General features: G+C 37.7%; 1 protein-coding gene across 4 annotated transcripts in view; it reads right to left on the minus strand.

Annotated features, from left to right (window-relative positions):
- The window catches only part of LOC145686069 (apoptosis-resistant E3 ubiquitin protein ligase 1), a 411,433-nt gene that overhangs the window by 84,791 nt on the left and 301,640 nt on the right, over positions 1 to 25,002 (minus strand). For all 4 annotated transcript variants that reach the window (XM_081758980.1, XM_081758979.1, XM_081758981.1 and 1 more), the window contains one exon: positions 21,394 to 21,599. In XM_081758980.1, coding sequence (XP_081615106.1) covers positions 21,394 to 21,599 — 206 coding nt within the window. The remainder of the gene's footprint in view (positions 1 to 21,393; positions 21,600 to 25,002) is intronic.

Consider the following 25,002-nt stretch of genomic DNA (forward strand, 5'->3'; position numbering starts at 1 on the left):
CAAGATTTACTTATATCATTAGCCGAACCAGGTTGACGACTACCTTTGGTGAGTCGTTATAGTGCTGAACCGACTGCAGAAAGAAAGTTTGTAGTTATCTATTAATGTGTTTGTTATGCATCTAAGAATGTTGAACATGGAAGTAGATAATTTAAACCCTTTCCTGTTTGAATAAGAAATTAACAGAGGATATTGAACCTATTCTTGGGACGCTGAATCAGTTGTAAAAATAGCTTTGTCGGTATATCTTAGTTGTTGCTCTGATACCTGTCGATAGACAGACACAGCCGTTTTATAAGACTTCCTAACTTACACATAGTGTACTTTTGAAGTCTAATAAATTAGCTAGGTACGTTACGGTATAGGTACATTCTATTGGAAATATGAACGGGTAGAGTAGTGATTTTATATATATATATATATATATATATATATATATATATATATATATATATATATATATATAGTTTCCGTGACCTTGAGAATTCGAACAAGTACCCGGAATTGCATTGTTTCGGAGATGAAGGCCACCGAAAATTTGTCGCAACTGGACATAAATGGCCATAATTCGAGAACGAAATGTCAGATTAAGCAGCAGTCAAAGGCAATATGTATTATTCGTATTTGAGATTTCATTATTGTAGGAATGGATCGGAAACAGAAGTGACGAAAGGGTAGCCCTCCAAAACAAGTAGGACATTTAGTATATCTGAAACAAGACAAAAAAAAAAAAAAAAAGACACGAAATCGTAAATTACGCAATAAAGCTGTTTCGGGTAGAAAGATGTACAATGTTCAATGTCTGAATGAAACGAGAAGAAAACATAGGTCTGCGAAAGAATGAGCTACGGATTAGATGGAAACTGTAACCTTGAGAAACATTGATAGGGATGATGGGCAATCACGAAAGAACGAATCCGCGTTACTGGACCGATATGTTTCGTGTCCGAGTATGGCTTGCCGAAAAGTGACGGGAATATCTAATAACTGAATACAAGATGTCGGAATTTGGTCCAGTCAAAGGAACGTATGAAGCTGTTGTACGTTTCTCCACAAGATCAAAAGTATGGTTTTCTTGCCTCATTTTGTAGACGTAGGAGGTTTCGTCTCGTCTTTAATACAGTCTCAGGTTACTTTGTCATCTCGTCGCGACTCGCATGAGCTGTTTCGCGTTTTAATAAGAATCCAAGCCATAGGTGTGTACAACAGCACCATTCTATAGCAGTGAACACTTTTCTATTTGAAACAAGACAAATAAACGGAGTGCGAGGAAAGGGCAATAGATGGAATGCCAGTCGGAATTAACGATAGAATGTAATCACGCCCTCTCTAGTATAGTAGCGCAGTTCGTAGGGGTCACTTGGCTACCGTATCAGCTACCGCTTGCCTGTGAGGTGTTTCGTTTCTTGCAGTTGCGAAAACTTATTGGGAATCGTCTGGTTAGTGCTGACAGACTGGTGTAGTATAGTTACTCTGTGTGACAGTAAGTACTTTAGCAGTGCAAAATGGAGTTAGTGATTGAAGAGTTGCACATATGGTATTTACCTATGGAATGAGTAATAGAAATTGTCATGAAGCAGATAGGTTATATCATGAAAGATTTTCATAAAGGAGACAACCTAAGCACTCCATGTTTGCGCGTCTGTTTCAGGGAAACGGGACATCTGCGACCACAATTTCATGAGCAAGGAGGACGACGAAGCACCAGACTCCCGCCTTAGAAAAAGTGGTGCTTTATCGTGTGAAGGAACAGCCTTCGACAAGCAGGAGGCCCATAGCAAATGAATCGAGTCAGACGTACAGCACTGTGTCCCGACAGTCCAGACAGTACATGAACAGCAGTTGCATCCCTACCATCCACAAAAAGTACAAATATAAGTCAAGCTGGCTTCGACTCTCGTGTTGTATTTTGTGAATGGCTAATGCAGCCAGATCCTCAATGCCTCTATACTGTTCACCAATGAAGCCTGTTTCACTAGAGACGGTATATTTAATAGTCGGAACATTCAGGTGTAGGCTGATGAAAACCCTTACGTGACAATTGTAGGAATTGGGGATTAGGAATTAGATTTCTGGGTTTCGACATCTGTGGCCATGTTAGCAAGTCACGTGTGATGAATGATGTCCCTCGGCGATCATAATACCCGAGGAATCAGGAGGAGGAAATGAATGGGAAAGGAAGGAAATGGCCTGGGATCATTATTTGAGGTACCATCCGCCATTTTCCTGGTGTGAATGAGGAAAATTTCATTCAAAATTACTGGTCTGAAAAAGTTTTTATAGCTTTCCGACCGAGTATTCCCACCGGGAATCAAACTCGGGACCACTCGCACCAAAAGCGAGAGCATCAGCGACTACGCTACGTGAGGCCACTTACGCAACACTTGTCAAAAGCTACCAACTGACATTTCCAGTAAACAAGGCGTTGGCGATCACGTTAATAGGCCTCTTTCTCCCGCTTAACTACCAGTACACATGGTGCTTCTGCAGCATAGGCTTAGTATTCGTAAGCTTATGTGGTTTCACCATGATGAGGATCCAGCCCACTTTCTGTTGTTTCTCTTGCGTATCTCAGACTATCCCAAGCAGGTAGATTAGACGAGGGAGAGCTATTTCCTGGTCAGCTTGTTTACCGGATTTCACTCCACCTGATTTCTTCTTGTAAGATTACCTCAAGCCTTGTCTATAAACTTCCATTCAAAAAGGAACTCCTGTACGAATTCTCGCTTCCAGTGACATCATCAGAGATATACGACACTGCTATGCTTGCATCGACGCCGGGGGTCATCATTTTGAACATTTACTGTGTATCAGCTGTTTTACATGGTAGAGTTTATCCGTCGTTGTCTTTAGCGGGCGCGTAGCTACGTTCTGTGCTGTCTTCCAAAGGTATTTTCTACTTCTCTATTTACGATATCCATGAGATTATGCAGCTAGATTCCTTTCTCGACTAGTTTTCTCTTCTTTCTCATGTATGTCTTCCTGTACGGAACCATCGTCCTGCACTTGCCTGCTACTGCTTTTCTACATATCTATACAGTGTAATTGCTTTCTTATCGCATGTTTGGGTCATAGTTCTTAACCTTAGCCTGCTTTTCTCGTGATTGCCTACCATCACTATCAATGTTTCTTATGGTCACATTTTCCATCCAATCCGTAGTTCGTTCTCGCAGACCGATATTTTCTCTTCATTTGATTCATGTATTATCCATTTTTCTATCTGAAACAATTTTATTGCGAACAAGTAACGATTTCTCGTACCTTTATTTATTTATTTACTAGCAGCGTTCACCCCGCTTCGCTGCGGTCACCCCGGAACGCAATAAACGTTGTTACTTAGATAATTTTTACTTTTTCGCTTTCAAGTGATATGATAAAAACCATAGAAGATTGCAGTAAATGTTAACATTATATCGCCTGTCATTTATGTTAACCCACCCCGCTTCGCTGCGGTCACCCCGGAACGCAATAAACTTTGTTACTTAGATAATTTTTACTTTTTCGCTTTCAAGTGATATGATAAAAACCATAGTAGATTGCAGTAAATGTTAACATTATATCGCCTGTCATTTATGTTAACCCGCCGAGTGACACGGTCATGCGGGTTGCATATAAATACGTTTATTTTTACCTATGATGAACTAACAAAGGATTTGTACGTTATGGACACTTGAATGGTCAATTATCTCAAGACACTGGTAATTAAAAATTAAAGTGATATGATAAAAACCATCTAGGGTCCAAATCCTAATAACCCCCCAAAAATGAAAGAAATTGGTTCAGCCGTATTAGCGTGATGAGGGAACAAAGGATTTGTGCGTTCTCTTTTATATATATAGATTTATTTATTTTCAGATGTACGAAATATCCTACTTTTCTTTTGGGGCTACCCTTCCACGCCACTTTTCCAATCCATTCTTACAATAATGAAATCTTCGTACTAATAATAAATACTGCCTTTGACCTGTCCTTAATCCAACATTTCATTCTGGGACATAACACTCTCTCCACATGACTGTTGCCGAATACGGTGACGATGAGAAATTGGAGATACATAAGGTAGGGAAAAACGTGAATATAAATGGTGCCTACTTCTAGGAATCTATCGCAACTTGAATGTGCCCTATGTTTGTACGAAACCAGCAAGAGCCATTTATGGATCCACATGGATAATACGGTCAGGTAATCCCTCTGGGTTTATCATAACATGGAGCAGGAAACATGAGTTCCTGTGTTTCCCTTCCATGACATTCCTCTTAAAAGATTTGATGCCAATCTAACGAATTTCTGTTTATTTGGATTGTTAAAATCAAGTCTATCACATACCTTCACTAGCCTACGGAAAACGTAATGGAAGGGATGGAACTGGATTTCTGATTCTAAATCGAACTCTTTATCATACATTTTTGTAATCTTTACTTCTTAGGAAGAGCAAGTTAAAGCATATGACCTTTCCCAAAGTAACGAAATAATACTTCAAAAATAAAATTTTACTTTAATTTTTATCAAAAATTTTTAGACTGTATTCGTTGTATAGTTTTCTAATTGTTTGTTTTTTAACTGGATCGAAAGTGCTGTCAAAACTAAGTCACTTCAGGAAGGATTATGAAACGCAAATTTTAACGTTTCAATGATCAGGAAGCAGTATAGTAATAGCAAGGGTTCTGACGTTAGTTCGACTTTCGTCAAGAATGTGATAGCAAATATAAGGATTCTGTGGTCTCAGCGTTCGGTTTCCCAACAAAAGGGACGAGGACATGCCGTATACACAATCCACCACCAGCATGAAGGTGAAACTTTCCAGAATGGCCATGTAAGAAAATCCCTTAACTCAAAGACAGATGGGGAATCGTCTAAATGTGTTTGCGAACTATCACAGGGTTCTTACTTATCTGGATAAATTTATTTCCTTGACTTCTCCCTGACTTTCATGACAGGTGTCGGATGACTATGATACATAAATAAGGAATAAATAACGGTGAATATTTATATATGAGACCATTTATTCTATAGAGACAAATAATAATCAATTGCTCATACGTACATTCCGCTTACCTCTCATAAAAATCTGAGCAATGTTCTATACTGTGATCATTTGTGGTTGGCTAAGCTGAAATTGGTGTGCAATTAATGTTAGAAAAATGTATTTTATAAAATTTCCCTGACTTTCCCTGCATTCCAGTCTTTTCCCCTGAGTTTCCTTGACCTGCACCATTTTCCCAGAATTTTCACTGACTTCCCTGACCAGCAGGAACCCTGTATCAACCGCACCTTGCACCAACTACTAAATATTGAGAAATGTTCAAGGCTAGCCTTACTGAGGCCCAGCAATGGGAATGCAAGTGTAACACTTGGAAGAGTATGAGCAGCATGTGGCACACCAAAGTTGAAAGGACATTGTTACATTGGATGAGGCATTGGTGTACCTTTCCCTACAGAGACAGACCAAGAGTAATTATGTACAGAGGCAAAGGCGCAGAGCGTTTCAGAAAGTGAGTCCGAGCATCATGGAAGGATGCTTTCCCAAAAGGGATCATGGTGGTTGCTGGCTATTGTCATCGAGGGGAACTGAAGGTTCGCAGGATGAAGAACAACTGGTAGAACTTGCAGTAGTACCAGGAGGAGTTCTTGAGTTCGCCCTATGAGCAGGAGCTACCAGAAATGTACGGAAACGATATCAATATACTCTGCGTCCATCAAGACAAAGCTTCATCACACACACTTCAAGATCCTCTCTCGCTCTATCAGGATATGAAGGAGGCTACTAGAATACAGGACATACCTTTCAACGAGATACCTGTTATTTCGAGACGCAAGTTCAATGGACTTTTGTGGATTTTGACTGCTTAAAAGAGCTTTGGGCAAGAGGTGTGTGGCAACAGTGAGTAGACTTTTGAAAGCTGTGAAAGAGGAATGCAACGAGATCCTCTTAGTTCTCCGAAGAAGTCATTTGCAGTGGAAAATATGGTGCCAGGCCAGCGTTCGGAATCAGGTGAGATATATCGAGCATTGCCGCATCTCGTGCCATGGTGTTCCCTAACTATTTGGTTTAAGTACAATTTCGTGACATATATGCGGATCAGCTCGAGATTTAAATCCCCTTGAGGAAGATATTATGGAAAAACAAACATTTACTACATTAAAAATACATTTACTACATTAAAAATATGTGCAAAACTCACGCTTGTCCGGAAGATATAAGTGTTAGTGATTGAACCCCGTTGATGAAATTCTCCGTACGCCACTATTGAGATTTTTTTCAAACTTAAATTAATTATAAAACATGAAAACGAAACATCTTAACTTGCAATTTGAACTTGTCAAGTATTAGTCAATGCTTGAGAAAACAATACTATTTAAACAAAATAATAATATTATAATAATTAGCGTTTGTAAAATATAAGGGAGAGTGTTGTACCATGAAATACTTTTTCATAATTGCTCTTAAATATAATAGTTGAAGAAAGTAATAAACCTCACTATTAAAAACTGCCATAATTACCATAATTAATAAATATAATTAATAACACTGCACTTGTAGAGGTAAATAAAAAAAATAGTACATGATTATTAATGTTCTATGCTACAACATGCTGACCTAGGAACATAACACTTTACAGAAAAATTAAAAATGCAGCATGAACAGAAATACTTTTTATATGAAATCAGGACTAAAATTATTCAAATAAACAAAAGAAATGAACACACTTCGAAATTAGAATTATAGCAAGTCTTTTCAGATAAGCTTAGATTAACTATAAAAATAATTAATAACATCACACAGGAAATAATACAATATTTCAACTTCCGCTATTTTCAGTCGTCTTCTGCTTAACGACCCTACTTTCATTTGATTTACGTTTCTTGTCAAATTTAGCTTCCGAACATTGCTTTCCACGAGTTGCACTTTCTTCTACTTTTCTGTTTCTTGATTTTTTCTATTCCTGGTGTGTCCTTATGATTCGTCTTTCGCCTTGTTTCCTGCCTTCCTAGGGGGTTGCCTTTGGAATAGCTGTACCTCTTCTGGAGTTACAATCGATGGCGGTTTTAGGGAGTAGGCCGGGTAGGCACGGGCCTACCCAAAAATTTTGAGAAATATACAAACGCTAAAAGATACAATAAGAAGTAAATACATTTTCCACTATTTATATTAATAGTAGAAAAGTATTTAACAAATAGCATCAACCACTAGTGTAAAAGTAATTTCCTACCGTCGTTAATCCATCAAATGTGTATATGTATCCACAAGCGAGGGAGCGGACCTACCCAAAATTAAAATCGGAAAGCCCCTAGTTAGTCTTGATTCTGTGCTGGATGAAAGTGTTTGCAAATCAGATGAGTATGAGGCACTTTCAGATGTCTTAGAATTCTCAATTTAAGTTTCTGGTAAAGGATGATCAGTGAATGACGAAAAAACAAAATTTTCCTCATTAAATATAAAACAGTGATTTAGGAGATAAACGCCTATGCCTTGAAACCGCTAACAATATTTGATGTTGCAAAACCACGTGGAAAAATCATTCCTGTTACTTGAGCTTTACAGTAAATATCAAAAATTCTACTTGGATCAAAAATTCATCGACAGCTTTGTTGTAAAATGTCTTGAAAGGTCTATAAACACTGATATACAAGTGGTACAAGTTAGCATAAATATATGAGCGTCAGATGTTCGTTCGACAGCCTCGATGGACAAGTGTATCTCCTGATTGTCAACAAGCAGCAAAAAATATTCTTTTTAGAACATTTAACGTGAGAAATAAAATGTTCCAGATATTTTTAAAATATTAGATTGTTTGACCAAGCAGTTGGTGTAGCAGTCCCAATTGTCCCTGGAGGTACCAATATCATTTTATCTTTGAAATACACCCTGCGGAAAACTAACATTGGTGGAACGTGATTCCCTCCCGCAACTATCATTGTGATCAACATTCCTCTTTCCGCTGACCTACAACCATGGACTTATTTAATGCCTTTAGGAGCAACAATGAGACCCGGAGTTTGCATTGCTGACATTCCAGTTTCATCAATATTCCATATTCTGCTAGGTGGAGTGGTCTCGAAAGGATTATGGACATCTTTAAGATTTCTGAAGAAGCAATCCACATTTGCTTTATTGAATCTAGTTGAACGACCCAAACTCATAGGTTCAGGTTCTCTTTCAACAATTTGTTACCGTGTCTTCACATGAAACCACGCATCTATTGTTCCCCAACTCTTCTTCTATATATTCTAATTGTGAGGAATTTTCTTAACATGTCCAATCGCAAATTTATATGCCAATAGCCTTACACGTTTTTGAAAATTTGTAGTATACTTGTAAGTCTCTGCGCCAGTGAATGAAGATGGGAAAAAAGTCGGAGATGACTACGATTTAACTTTGTCAGCTAACGTCGAGATATTTACGGACAATTTAGAAGACCTAATCATGCAAATCAAAGAGAGATGCAATCGTTGTCGATGCGTAAAATCTATCGAGATTAAAATACAGTCGTAGAAAGTAAATTTCTTATTTTTCACTCCCTTTCAAATTGCTGCGCAATAACTGCTAAGCCGTTTGTTTGATCAAAATAATGTTATTGTCCTTTTTTGTAGCTAAATCCAATATCTTACAACATTATTCCCGTAACCGGAAGATTTTGGGAATTGGGGTTGGGATGAATTCGCCCCTGTGTAAGGGAAGAGGAGTCAGGGGAGAATGATATGCACATCAATGATGTATTTAGAACACTCCCAGAAAGGGAGCTGTGTTATTGTTGCTTTTGATTCCCAAAATTGGGCTATTATTTTGGGAGCCATCTTAAGTTTTTGGGCATTCTGATGTCAGAATCAGAATTTAAGCAACAGCAATGAGAACCTGAAGACATGATAAAGGATGCCTCATACTTTAATATACAGCACTTTTTCCATCGAGTTGGGTCAAGAAATGGTGGTGACTTTTGCCACTTCCGGTGATCGGATTGTAATTCGGATATGATACATAGATTTCTTGACTCCGAAAACCTAGGAAATGATTCATCACACGACAATACTTGTAGCTATTTTTAAAAACAAATGCATGCAGCAGCCATTTTGGCCACTTGTCTCCACCGACTAAACCACAGTAACGTAACTACGAAAATATTTACTAATCACAGCTAACATTTTCTTTATCACCTCTGATGACCGCAAGTCTTGTTCAATGACGAACGTACCGAGAAACGCACTGCAGTTATGTCTGGTATTTTCTTCTCTACATAGCATAACACGCGGAAAGATTGCAGTCCAAGGTACGTTATGCTCTAGGTACAACACTCTCCTCTACATAGCAGCTCCTGTCTAATTTCGTAAAAATTATCTTACTCATTCATTTTGAACAATTATTGCACTGGGTAAGAGAAAGAACGTGATTGCTATCTAACTGCATAGTTTTATCCATTCAACGAGTGATGATAATAGTACGTTTAATGGACATTAGGTGAATGTTTAGTACATCTACCGGATGTTCATATACTACTATATAAGTGTACTGAAGTTATAAAGGCTTGTATTGGAATTCATGAAATGAGTATTCAATGATCGTTCCAACATATTATGTACAGTACTAATAATAGACACTTATGTGTCGGGTGGGGAGGATTGCGTGCTACAGTGAAATTTAGAGCTGTGTCGGTGGTAGTTCATTACCAAAGGGCCACCCCTACCGAATTGGTCTAAATGGAGTAGCCAGACGAAGAGTGTTCTGGGAGAAGGCAGCAGTTCTCCAGTAGCCAAGTTGGCGGAAATCATAGTGACTGGTACGGCAACTTGGACATTAGTCCCAGGCGTGGTCAGAGTGACTTTAACGGCTGGGATACTGCGGGGTGGAAGGCAACGGGAAACCACCACTATATTTTCCCTAGTTTGCTGGCAGCAAAAAGAGAACATATGAACAATGGTCTTTTGCAGGTCAAAATGTAGTTCCGGAGGTAAAATATCCCCCATTCGGATCTCCGGGAGGGGGATGGCTTGGGAAGGGCTATTGGGCGAGAAAGTAACGATGGGGGGAAGACAGACAGAGAAAGAAAGACAAGGAAGAGCAAAAGGTTTAGGATAGGGACATGGAATGTACACCTTGTCTCAAAAAGGTTGAGCGCATTCTTTATTGGTGTTTTGAGGCAAAAATTTTCTAAGTCCAGCTTCGGGTATCTTCGGGAAAAAGTAAGCCAGGTTCGAACCTCCAAGCCAGCCTTTGCAATCGGGAAAAAGTTTGCAGATGTGTTTTTCTTCTTTTAAATATAATAAGACTTGTTACCAAGTGTTTAAAAAAGCAACATTGATTGAAATACTTAATGATACAATATTTCGAAACCTTGCACGTGCTTGTTTGTCATTTAGCTCTCTATACGTAATGGAGCATTTAAATACGTTAAAGAATCTTTCCATATGTAAAAGAATGCTCAAAGTTAAGAAATAGAACATAATTATCGCCTGAGTACTAAAATAAAAGTCAAAGTAGAACAGAAACAGCGTTTGTAATGGATATGAATGTCATAATTATCTTGAGATCCGTTATACATCGCTAGAAGCTTAATTCTAGAAGTCGTTGTGTTGGCTCATTGGTAAGCTGTCGGATTTCAAATCATAAGGTTGTGAGTTCGAATCCTGTCTGGGTCAATACTTTTTTTAAAATTACATTTTCCGCAATGCATGAAAAATTATATAAAATAATTATATTAAAATACATAAGTTGTTTATATATAACATAATAATTGCAGAACATAGTAATTGTTATGTTTAAAATATAACATCTGAGATAATTTTCACAGTAGGTCGGTATTATATATGGGGATGTAAATACAAGTTAAGAAACTCGTTCAATAGCAATAAATAAATCATGTAGTGTATTTATTTGCAGCTATTTGTCATATAGAGAGTAATTCTCAACATTCATAATATAGAATGTCATTTATGTTCTTGAAAAGTTATTCGATGCATAAACAGAGGGTATAAACAGAGAATCCAAAGTCGGAACGCTCGCAAAAAAATTCATGAACCCCAAAGGTCACGTTAGCAGACTGGAATTGTCCTTATGAAGCATGCCACAGCAGAAAGTCTTTACATAGATTTTCAATTCAATTCCTGATATATGCTTTTGCAATGTGGAAGTGGTGATGCCTTGAGTCGCCCTCTCTCGCTCGCTCGCTCGCTCACTCTCTCTCTATTTATACAGAATATAAAAGTGGATTTATGTGTGTGTTTCAACATAATTCTGATATATCTAGAGCAATTTTAACTATATTTCTTACAGTCTGGAAAAAGAGTACTGTCGGGATACATATCAAAAATGCTAGAAACGGGTCGATATTATTATTGAATCCATAGTTTCGTGGTCGCTTAGGTGAATAGCTCTACTTTCAATTCAAGTTCAATTAAGCTCCCATTAGCACCCAGGGTGGTTACGTAGCGACATAAAGATATCGAAATCAACCGATATTAGAATCGAATCATAAGTTTTCAGCGCCGCTAACAGTGCAGCATTTCCCATTAGTCCACATTAGTCCCATTGCCTAGAGGGCAAAATATTTGCAGAGTGCAAATTTTAAAACTTGAATAATATTTTAATTTTTTCCGTATGAAAAAGTTAAAAATCATGAGCAAATATACTATTTCACGAGCAATCCTCTTTTACTATTCTAATATGTTTAATAATAGCGTAAGAAATGTAATAGTAATTCAGAACATGTTTCAGAGTTGTTATTTTTTCTTACATAGTTGTAGCTGTAGCATGTAGTGAGTGGAATTTAACTGTAATTAATTCACTAATTAACCATATTCGAATTAAGTTTTATTTTTAAGTTCGGAATGAAGGGGCGGAGAAATATGGAGTTATTGGGGGCACCGAGCTTTTCTACATTTTATTTTCAAGATCTCCATTTTTCTTTTGTCATTTGTTCCTAATAAAAAAAGTTCAGTGACTTTTGGATTGTCATAGGATAGTAGGAGTTGGATTTTGGGATGCAGCCTGTGAGATTCTAGAGGAGCTAACTGCTTGAAAAAGTATTTTTGAATCATCTGTAACATATGAAATAAGGATATGTATCATAAAAAATTGAAAGTAACTATGTCTGCGTAATCATCACGGTCAAATTGCAAAGGCAAATGAATTGACGTTTGGTATATAATCAGGCTCCAATCCCAACTGGGAAGTTATCATACGCGTGTCACTTTCATTATAATACATATCCTTAGGGGGAGTAGAAGTCCGAATTTTTGCGGAAAATTTAGTATCTCACAAGCCGTTCAACTGAGAGCTGAAATTCAGCATATAACTCTTTATTAAAAATAAAGAGAATATGCCCTGGCATTTTTTAAAATTGTCTTTTATGAGCGGGGGGACGGGGGTGCATTTTCTATATATTGGAAATTGGTAGTGGGTTGATTTGTAAAAATAATCGAAAACGATTGATATTAGTTGAAAAAAAAATTGAGTAATGCAAACTAAAGTTCTTTTTGAATTTTATACCCACTGCTTTCTATTTATAATTGCTGAAGCTGGTGTTTAATATATGGAGCGTTCCGAGCATAAGGCAATCAAGCCATAAAGTTAGAGAAAAATGACTATAAAATTTGTATTCTAAACTTAATTACATGGGCATTTCCAATTAGTACGGCATGCTTAATTATATAGAAAATTAGTTTCTCTCTCTTTTTTTTTTTTTTTTTTTTTTTTTTTTTTTTTTTTTTTTTTTACGTTGGTCTACTTTTCCTTGATTCGAAACTTTTAAATTTCACCCTATTTTCTACTGAAATGTGTCTGTAAGGCAACAAAGAAATAATTACATATGATAAATTTAAATTCATTTTAATTCGGAAGATGAGAAACACTTTGCCATTATATATCGTAAAGGTCAGACCCACCAGTATTGTAACAAAGAGGTGCTTGAGCCAATGACGGTAGAAATTCAAACTCCGATAAGTGATAATTTCACAGTCTTGTTTTATTACAAGTGTAATCTCTTTAGTCAATGGAGAGGAGGACGTGGGTCATCGGTCAGAGTTGATGTCGATGGGTTTTGGTGGGTCGGAGTTGGTCGCAATGGTTCAGAGTGGTTCATAGTTGGTGGTGGGCCAGAGTGGATCACGATGGTTGATGGGTCAGAGTGGGCCAATGGGTCATTTGGGTGGTGGGTCATAGTGGGTCATGGTGGGTCGTGGATCAAATTTTCATTGACCCACACCATCTCTGGTTAAAATTGTACTAAAGATAAGAGGCACCGAAGATGCATGTCGGCTATTATGCTCAAATTTTGCGCATGGATAGTACTCCACCAGAAAGCAATAAATCTGAAACGGTTCACGGTATGACCTCCTAGAACTCGAGATGTAGGGGTTTGTCTGATTGGCTAAATTAAGACGTCAATGATTTATCCTTCAACAACCAAGCTTTTTATGATCGTTTCCGTGGGGAAGTCAGAACAACACGTGCCTAGTAATCGTAATATTGATAGTTCGCGTTCACCCCGGGGTATTTGTTTTGTGTTTTTTTGTTTCACCTAAATATAAACAAATCACACATATAGGCATTTTAACATATTTTGGGAGAGTAATTTTGTGGTTCGTTGGCGTTTCATCGCGTCTCTGCCGCTGGTAGTAAAGTTTTCAATATGGAACTTGGGCCATCACGGATCGTCGCTGCGGGGCCACCAATTTCTGGCGAGAGGTTAATAGTTGACCATCTGTAGTCCACCGACGCTTACAGCTTAGGGTAATGAACGATGTCCTTGCCTTATAGACTTCATGACTACCGACGTCGGCAGTCAACTAGCTTTTAGTATTCCTTTACTAACCATCTATCGTTCATGTTTGTACACGGTGTTGTCATAATAATAATAATAATAATAATAATAATAATTATTATTATTATTATTATTATTATTATTATTATTATTATTATTATTATTATTTGTAGTAACAGTAGTATAATTGATGATAGAATAATTATTGTCTATGTATTGTCTAGGTAGGACTACACACAGGATTTGGCTCGTTTTGGTTCGATTTGACTCTAATCCGAGTCGAGTTGGAAGATATTTTTCGCGCCGAGTCCAAGAGTAGTCCTCAAAGATGTCTGTTTCGAGTCGAGTCGAGTTTCAAAGAAAAGTCGTTCGTGCCCATCCCTACTAATGAGAGCTTAATCGGAGTTAAGCGAAATTGAAAGTCTCACTATTTATCTAAGCGACCCCGAAAACTATGAATCTAATATCGATCATTTTCTAGCAATCTTTTATATGTATCCCCCTCCCATTCACCATAGATAACCCGACAGCACTCTTTTTGAAACTATAAGAAATGTGGTTAAAATTACTCTAGGCCAGTGGTTCTCAATCTAATTCCTATCACGATCCCCTTTTATCACACGCTCTTGCCAGCGACCCTTTTATAATTTGTTTTATAATAAGCTTGTGTGGGACTTTTAACATACCTATTTCTATAATAGTAGAATCCATTTTTTTTTGTTTATAGTGAACAGTGCCATGGAAAATCATTGCCCGGGGCGAGAGTATAGTACGATGTCACCGTATATATGAGTGACGTCGACAGACTAGCTACGAAGCGCCACCATGGTTGGCACGAAGCTCAATAACATTTTCAAAGTAAACCCTACCTTTCCTTAATTTTGAGCACATTTTATTACGTTTTTCCTTCTATTTTACACATGTGCACATGCACTTTCCTAACTTGAGTAACACACTTCCTCCGAAATGTGTGGCCCCTCTTCGGCGCCCGGCACTGACAGTGGATACAGTAACTGTAATATCTATATTCCCAACGACGAAGGTGCTGGTTCAAGATGGATGTTAAACTCCTTCATTGAAGAGGCCATTAACGTATCCGATCTAAACCCACAACTTCTTGACCAAATAATAGAATGATCATGCGACAAGTCTTTGCAACTGGTTTTCTGTAACGAAGACTTGGACAAGTTCTGCCTGATGAGGAGAGAAGAATATCCTGGTCTGGTGATTGCTGCTTTAAAAGTAATAATTCCATTTGCTATATCGTACTTGTGCGAAAGTGTTTTTTTTTTTTTTTTTTTTTTTTTAATGGTAAACATTAAAACAAAGATAAGAAATCGCTTATCAGTTGAAAACGGCTTGATAATATTCGTCATGAAGATTGAACCGGGCATTGCTGCACTAAATTACACCATGCTTAGGTATCTCATTAGGTTTTAATTTTAATTGTATTTCAATGTGCAGGTTTTGTTTCATGTGTATTTTTCTAGTATTTCTATATACAGTTCTCATTAGTTTTATATCATACCTCTTTGATTTAAATTCATTTTTAAACAACTCTACCAACTAACTAACTCTATGGCCATATATCGTATAAATGAATGCAAAGTTTTTGTTTACATATTTTGAAAGAAAATTACTTCGCAGCATAAGCGGAGTTGGGAATCGTCTGCTGGGGGAGGGGGCAGATTTTTGGTCGGTCTCGGAGCTGTCATTTCAGGAATAAATGTGATCAGAAGTAAAGATGGTGAAGTTGCCAAAAAGTTGGGGGGAGAATGGCCCCCATAGCTCCGCCCATGCCTCGGAGTTAAAGGATTAGAAAACCCTGGGTGGAGCCACAAAAAAAAAAAAAAAAAAAAAAAAAAAGCCCAAAGCCGTTCCGAACTTACTTAGGAAAATAAGACTGCCTGTATGGTTTACCGAGTGTATGAATCAATGGAAGAGGATACATTTCTGCCGTTCTTTTTCTTCCCACGACCAACTTCTCCAGGTTTTACGGCTTTTTGATAACTTGCTGAAATTGTGCTAGATTTGGGCAGGATGCTAAAAGCAAGATGCTAGGTGCTAGAGACATGCAAATTATGCTAGATCTAGCATCATTATGCTAGATCTGGCAACGCTGTTCCCCACAATAGGCGTGTCGTGCAAGTAACCAATCACACGTCAGGTACTAGCTTTTACCTATTGCTTTCTTCTCACAGCTCAGAACATTGGTAACTATGGATAGACGTACAGCAGTAATTACTTTATGGGAGTTGGAAGGTTATTCTGCAACTGCAGCTAGCAGGCAAGTAGGTGTCCCGGCCTCTACAGGAAGGCAATGGATTCGGAAATATGGTGCTACAGGTCAGACTGGTAATTTACGATCTCCTGGTCGTCCGCATGTGTCAACCGAAGCCCAAGATGCGAGATTAGTAAACGAAGCCCGGTTAGACCCACTAAGGACGTCTAGTCAGATAAGGGAAGCTTCTCTCTTTCCTGGTAGTAAGCATACAGCTCTGCGAAGGCTTCGTCATGCTGGGTTACGTGGCCATGTTGCTGCCGTGAAGGAAAAACTCTAAGACGACCACAAAATTTACCGTCTCGCGTTTGCACAGGCGAATGTGGGTCTCAATTGGGAAAACGTAGTTTTCTCAGATGAATCCATATTCACAACATCAAAGGAGGGACGCCGTTTTGTGTATCGTCCGAGAGGCACCCGATATGACCATGGATATGTGGCTGCTTGCAATCGCTGAGATTGATTTAATCGACTGGCCGCCTCGTGGAGCAGACCTCAATCTCATGGAAAATATGTGAGCAGAAGTGAAGCGTACTCTAAGGGAAAGTTGGCCTGAGGCAGATCCACCAAGAACTCAGGATGACCTGTGGCATCTTGTTTCCGAAGCATGGCTGGAGGTAGGGGAAGGAGATGGATTTGTCACCCATGTAATAGATTCCATGCCCAGAAGAATGGAGCGTGTAATAAATTCAGAAGGGTCTTGGACACAATATTAATGACCCCGCCTTAACTCCCGAAAACAGCCCTTTTCAGGGCTACCTAAACGCTTCTGAAAATATTTCTAGAAGTAAACCACTCCTTGTATCCGATTTCTGTGCAATCCTACTAACAAAAGAATGATAATTAGCTGTAGGCTTTGAACTCAAGACCTCTTCAGTGGCAAGTCCGTACTCTACCAGTGAGCTAACATGAACACGCAAACCTAACCTGAAGAAACACGACTTTCAATTTCTGGTATTCGATGACAATGATGCTCATATACTTTGCAAATGTTGTATTCAACTTGGGATATTCTGCAACACACACACACACACATAAACAAAGCGAAAGAGAGAGAGAGAGAGAGAGAGAGAGAGAGAAAGAAAGAGAGAGAGAGAGAGAGATGAGTACACAAAAGCATATTCAACGTATTCGAATGAGACTCTAAGTAACGACATTCCGTTCTAAAGAGAATTTGTGTTTCTTCCCGTGACGTTAAGGGGATCGGGAAAAGCTATGTGTCTTGAAGCAGGATACGACTTTGGATACTCTGTTTATACACTTTCTATATCCGTAGGAATATACTGTATTTCACGAATATAAATAACATACTGTAATGAGAATATTGAGAAGTTAAATCTGTATGACAAATAGCTGCAAATAAATACACTACATAACTTATTTATTGCTATTAAACGATTTTCCTAACTTGTATTTAACATTCTCATATATAATAACGACCTACTGTGAAAATTATCTCAGATGTTATATTTTAAACATAATAATTACTATGTTCTGCAATTATTATGTTATATATAAACAACTTATGTATTTTAATATAATTATTTTATATAATTTTTCATGCATTGCGGAAAATATAATTTTAAAAAAAGTATTGACCCAGACAGGATTCGAACTCACAACCTTATGATTTGAAATCCAACAGCTTACCAATGAGCCAACACAACGACTTCAAGAATTAAGCTTCTAGCGATGTATAACGGATCTCAAGATAATTATGACATTCATATCCATTACAAACGCTGTTTCTGTTCTACTTTGACTTTTATTTTAGTACTCAGGCGATAATTATGTTCTATTTCTTAACTTTGAGCATTCTTTTACATATGGAAAGATTCTTTAACGTATTTAAATGCTCCATTACGTATAGAGAGCTAAATGACAAACAAGCACGTGCAAGGTTTCGAAATATTGTATCATTAAGTATTTCAATCAATGTTGCTTTTTTAAACACTTGGTAACAAGTCTTATTATATTTAAAAGAAGAAAAACACATCTGCAAACTTTTTCCCGATTGCAAAGGCTGGCTTGGAGGTTCGAACCTGGCTTACTTTTTCCCGAAGATACCCGAAGCTGGACTTAGAAAATTTTTGCCTCAAAACACCAATAAAGAATGCGCTCAACCTTTTTGAGACAAGGTGTACGTACTATGTTACAGGGAGGAAAATTAGAAAATCTTAAAGAAGAAATGAAACAAAATAATTTAGATTTGGTAGGCGTTTGTGAAGTTAGATGGGAAGGTAATGGGGTATTGAACAGCGAAGGATATAGAATGTTTTATTCAGGTAATGAAAAGGGCGGTCATAATGGCGTAGGAATAATTCTTGGAAAGCGCTTGAAGGAGAAGGTAGTGAAAGTAGAATTTATTGATGATAGAGTTATGATGTTAAGACTTAAAGGAAAAACGAAGGATCTAGTGGTGATACAGACATATGCACCGACGACTTCGCATGCAACTGAAGAAGTAGAGGAAAATTATGAGAAAATAGAAGAAATTGTAGATAGGGAGAAGAAGGATGCATGCATAATTCTAATGGGAGATTTCAATGCAGTTGTGGGAGAAAAACAGGAAGGTAGTATCGTAAGCAAATATGGTTTAGGCGAAAGAAATGAAAGGGGAGAGGGACTGGTGAATTTCTGTAGACAGAATTCATTAGTAATTGGGAACACTTGGTTCAATCAGCACAAGAGAAGATATACATGGAAATCACCAATAGACGGCGGAAGATATCAGATAGACTATGTTATGATTCAGGACAGGTATCGGAATAGCTTAAAGAACGCGAAGACCCTTCCCGGGGCTGATATTTTCTCTGATCATAATCTTGTGCTGGCCGAAGTAGATATTCAACTGAAAATGTAGGCAGAAAAAAAAGTAGGTAACAAAGTGTTGAATACTGAAAAGTTGAAAAACGAGGAAATAAGAAATCTTTTCGTTAAAAAATTCGAAGAAAAATGTTCAAACGAGGAAAGAATAGGTGCAGGTAGTAACGCACGGTGGGAACATATTAAACGTTGCTTACAGCAGGCTGCAGAAGAAGCAGTAGGTTACAGCGAACACAAAACTGCTAAGAAACCATGGGTTACAGAGCAGATGTTGCAGAAAATGAGGGAGAGGAAGATGTGGAAACAGGTTGATACAGAAGAGGGCAGAAAGATGTACAGAAAGTTAAATAATGAATTGCGAAGAGAAACAGACAGAGCGAGGGAAGAGTTTTACAAAAGAAAATGCGAGGACATAGAAGAATTAGAAAGAGTTGGAAAATATGAGGAAATGTACAAGGAGGTGAAATCTATGGAATTTCGGAGGAAATAAGGGGGTATTATGATGGCAGTAGAAAATAAGAATGGGAAGGTAGTCAGCGAGAGAAATGAGGTAATAGGAAGGTGGAAAGAATACGTTGAAGATTTATATGAGAGTAGGGATAGACCGTGTAGCCTAAATGTTGAAGTAGAAAATGAAGTAGGCGAGGATGATAAAGGATTTAGTATTCTTAGGGATGAGTTTGAAAAGGCTATATCCGAGATTAGGGATGGAAAGGCAACCGGAATAGATAACATACCAATCGAATTCATTAAAAATATAGGAGACAAGGGAAACAAAGAATTGTTCCGACTATGCAATGAAATATATGAAACAGGAGAATGGCCAAAAGACTTTCTGAAAACGATCATGATACCGATGGCTAAGAAATCGAACCCAAAGAGATGTGAGGATTATAGAACTATTAGTCTCATATCTCATGCAGCTAAAATACTGCTCCGAATAGTGAACAGAAGGTTATATGAAAGAACAAATAAAGAAGTTGAGGAGGAGCAGTTCGGGCTCAGAAGAGGCAAGGGCACATGAGATGCAATTGGATTATTAAGGGCGATCGGTGAAAGATTTATAAAAAAGGGAGAGAGGTGTATGTTGTATTTATTGATCTAGAAAAGGCTTTTGACCGCGTGAACTGGAAATTGTTGTTGGGAGTTCTAACGAAGATAGGGTTGGAATGGAAAGATAGAAGACTAATAAGAAACTTATACATGAACCAACAAGTAAGTGTTAGGATATGGGAAGAACTGACGGAAGAGAGTGCAATTGGAAGGGGAGTTCGACAAGGATGCTGCCTCTCGCCAACACTATTTAATGTCTATCTAGAAGAGATAGTGAAAAAGAGTTTACATGATGATGATGGCATTTCGGTAGGAGGTAGAATGATTAGATGCATAAGATTTGCAGACGATATGGCGCTTGTTGCAGAATCTGAAAAGAAAATCAATAAAATGTTAGAAAAAACGAGAAAGGGCTTTGAAGAATATGGGATGAAAATAAATGTTAGAAAGACAAAAGCCATGGTGATTGGAACGAAGTGGTCTGTGTCAAATATAAAAGTAGGAGGGGAGAAAATAGAACAAGTGAATAGTTTTCGATATCTGGGTAGTATTCTTAGTAATAACATGAAGTGCGAACGTGAAATAAAAGCAAGGACAGGAATGACGAAAGAAGCCTTTAGGAGGAAGAAAAGTCTGTTTTGTGGGACCTTGAATAAAGAGTTGAGAAAAAGACTCATAAAATGCTTCGTGTGGAGTGTTGTACTGTATGGGGCGGAAACGTGGACATTACGTAAAGGTGACGAAAATCGAATGGAAGCCTTCGAAATGTGGGTGTGGAGAAGAATGGAAAGAATTAGTTGGGTAGAGCGGAAAACGAATGAGTGTTAGAAATGGTGGGTGAGAAAAGAACACTTCTAGATATTATTAGGAAGAGGAAGAGAAACTGGTTGGGACATTGCCTAAGAAGAGATTGTATCATGAGGGACGTCCTAGAGGGTATGGTGGCGGGAAAGAGAGGGAAGGGGCGAAGGAGACTACAATTAATGGATGATATTAAAACAGAAAGATCATACGTGAAGACGAAAAGTTTAGCGGAGGACCGTGGAGCATGGAAGCTTCTCAGCTGCGGCAAGTGACCTGCCAATAAAGGGAGAATACCTATGATGATGATGATGATGTATAAATTCATTTTGATTCATGTATGTGATTACAAGTAGAACTACAATGTATAGCAGTTGATATTGATGCTCTGGATATCCTTTACATAGCACCCAATAATGGAGATTCATTTGAGTCCTTTTTATATACATGAAATAAGACGTATTGAAAATTATAGAGAGTCCTGTGCTATAGAGGTACAATTGCCTTTGTGTATCCAAAACTAAGTCAATTCATCGAAAGAACTGAAAAGAAATGAAAACTGAACGTATTCCCGCAATCAAAAATACCGATATAAGTTGTTATAGCATGAACAACAAAAGACTGCAACACAGAAATTTTACTGACTTCTCCCTGTAAGGTAACTTAACACGATCTTACCCCAAGTCCATGCTTCTTGATGCTGGCTGCTTTTAACCACTGAACTCCAAAGTGAAATCTTCAGCCCTTCCAAGTCATTCTTCGATGTCGGTAGTGCCTGACGAGCTGCTGTCCATGTCACGAAATCTTTTCCTAATAAACCTTCAACGCGGCTATCCTCTAGCCAGTAGACATCTTCCAATGATGTTACCTCAAGCTGTACCAACCTGTAAGTGAAGTAAAAGTATATATAAATTCGGAGAATATTAAATAAAATGTATTATTATAAAATAGTAAATTCTGTAATTTCTTCGACAGGAAGCTGCAAAAGATGATATTCTTACTTGGAGTATCATGGAGTATCATGGAGATGATATTCTTACTTGGAGTACGTACCCCATGTGACACGAATTTTAGAAATGGGAATGTAGAGTTTTTTTTATTATTATTATTTTAAATATAGAATTGATCGAAATATCTGAATATCGTACAATTTCTGGATGTAATCCTTTAATTGAATATGGTGATCCCAGATCTAAAAAATATGAGAATACAATTTATCGCTTTAAAAAATTCTGAAAGATCTATACTTTCACTCATAATTTGGAATGCTCAATGAACTGAGGTATAGCCACCCAATAGCATTTCTTATCACCGAAGTGGAGTCGCTGAACACGTAAGAAGATGTCTATTGGTCCCATCTAAGTATGACTCAGAAATTGTCTGACATGTCTTAGTTGATTAAGAAAACTTTTGACAGATTCATTCTAGATTACTTATGAGAATCATTATCACACGTATTGTCAGGGGTTAAAGGCCAATTATTGTAATTTGGAAAATTTTACTCCATAGTCTTTCTGTTAACCTCTTCAGCTTGAGGGCAATGCTATTCATCTTCTTCTCTTCTTCCTTCGCTTTTCTTCCATCATACCTTTTGTTTCACTCCTCAGATACAATGTCAGTTTCTTCTCAATACCATTTTCTTTCCCCTTTGATATTTTTTCTTCCATTCTATTTTCATCATCCTCACCAGTTTTCCGTTTCACCAACTATTGTGACGTTTCTTTATACACACATTTCAACGGTTCTTTAGAAACGTCCTCGTTTCCACTCCGGAGTGTGCAATACTCCAACGAAATACTTTTTCAAAGTATTGCGCGGGAGAAACAGTATAACTCAGAAACTGACCAAAATGAGCTAAGTCAAATTTTGAGATCTATTTGTGATGTCCACCTTCGTGTAATTTGGTATAGTACAGGATACTCTAAACTTTCTCCCTTAGACTTCGCGATAAGTGGTAAAGATTTATGAGCCTTGCTTACTGGAAACCAATGCTGTCTCAATTTCTTTCCATCTAACCTTCTTTCTTTCTCCTTTTGTTTTTCAAAATGCTAGGCTTAGGTCAGTTTTCCTCGTGAGAAAACATACTCGTTAAATTGTGTGTGAACAGAAGAACGAGAACACCGAAAAGAAGGATGACAGCTCACATGATCCCGAGGACTAGCCGAGGATTCTGAGGGTGAATATGAGTAGTGGTTGAGGAAGGTCCTTAACTTTGTCCAAAAGTATAGAAGCCAATACTAAACGTAAGTTAAATAATCGCGCTTTGATATTTTTAGTATAAGTGATTCACACTTGTGTCTGGCAGAGAAGAAGAATATATGACCCTTAAGCTATTTGAGCCAACTTTGTAACTTAATAGTGTAAGTCATCGAAGACATATATACTGTATCTAAACAAAACAATACATTTTGTCATTTGGCCTAATTGCATAGTTTAATAATGCTACTTAGACCACATCTGCTTATTATATTTACAGAACATGTTTTTAAGCCTGCCATGTTTTGCTTGTAATTTCATAGTGATGTTTCGTAGTAATCGCATTGTTTTCTTCACATTGGTGATATGCAGCAGTGTTTAACTATCACCAAGTAGTGCACGAGACTTCCCACGTTTTTCCAATACAGTTTGCTACGTATGAAGTTGTGTGTTAGGTAACTGCTGTGCTGGAAGTCGCTTACCTTGAAAAAAGAACTTGAAAGTAATGGATTTCCAGGTAAAGAAAATCTTGGAATTAGTGAGAGAATCGCAGCCAGAAGTTAGTACAAATAGTAAGTAGTAATTGCATATTTTTATAAAGTATAGAGCACTTAGGATGAACCAAGGCATTTTAAAGGTATGGTCTGTATCAAAATTGATATTCAGTTTGGAGACCCAGTATACCCTATAAAAAGTACAATTCTGTACAAATTACCCTTACAAAATTTTGGTTGAATTTGTGATTAAATTTATTAGCCTTTATTTTGCCGAGGTAAAATTTGGCCAGATTCGACCACAAAATTTCAGTAATTCCTTCAGTTCAATAACTGTTAAGTACAAGCTTCGTCATGCATGTCGCAACAGCCGAAACGGAACTAAATAATATTTTTCACACAATAAGTAAATTGGTGTCACTATATCTAATATAAAGTAACCAAACTTCACCTAACCTACAATTAGTAATATGTTTGGTGAACCAGGTATGATAACCCTTCCCTTTTAACATGATAAAAGATGTTGAATATTTTTTTCCAGCGTTAGCTATGATACACTTTTTATTTGTTTCATTTTATCAATATTGTAACTGATTCAGAGACAAGGTCAAAAATGAACCTATGAGGACAAAGAATGTATTTCTCAAATACAACTTCATACATCGTAAGCTTGTATTTTTGGTACTAATACTATTACCGCTTTGTTACTATTTTAAACGGTGTTTTAAGCTCACCAGTATGCAAGTAGTGCTTGCATATTTTTTTATAGTCTCGTTAGCCTGCAAATAGTAGTTTCCAGAGAGCGTTGCGCGGTGTGGTTGATCTTTGGGTGTCCCGTTCACCATCTCTTGCAGTCCGGCTATGTTTTGGTTAGCTGAAAATGTTTAAGTTCGATGACTACGAAGGAAGCTCGGTAGTATTACGAGTGAAAATATTGTTCACTATTATACTTTAGTCAATGTGTCATGGTCACGTACATATAAGTAAAGTATATCAACCCATTTTGTGCTCTTGCAGGATTCTACGGGGAAGTTGACCCACCTCAAAATGATCAAGTAGGATTTAGGATTTAAATTTCTGGGCTTTCGGCATCTAAGGCCATTTAGCCCTTCACGATTGGAGGGATGACGTCCCTCGGCGAGCACACAATGCGGGGAAAGGGAAGGAAGGAAGCGGTCTGGGACCTATAAGTTAGGTACCACTCCGGCATTTGCCTGGTGTGAATGAGGAAAACCCAGGAAAACCTCATTCAGGGTGGCTGGCCTGAAAAAGCGTGTTACACTTGTTTGACCGAGTGACCCCACCGGGAATCGAACCCGGGACCGCTCAAAATAATCAAGTATGTGCAGAATCCAGTCATGAAAGCAGTAAAGAAGCCGATGATAAGGACACAAGTGTATCACCACAGTAGCTATATGTCCTAACGTGACCTCCCTGAGGCGATATCATTTTAATTGTGGCCTTTTACGCTGTATTACGGGGTTTTAGCGACGCGGTGTTGCCAAATTAGGCTCTAAAAGGGTTGAAATTCCCTATATTTTGTATATTTATAGTGTAAAACATGCAACATTGTAAGATATAATTTAATTAAATTTTG

Source organism: Thermobia domestica, chromosome 5 (assembly GCF_964235325.1).
Source record: "Thermobia domestica chromosome 5, izTheDome1.hap1.1, whole genome shotgun sequence".
NCBI classification, from domain to species: domain Eukaryota; kingdom Metazoa; phylum Arthropoda; class Insecta; order Zygentoma; family Lepismatidae; genus Thermobia; species Thermobia domestica.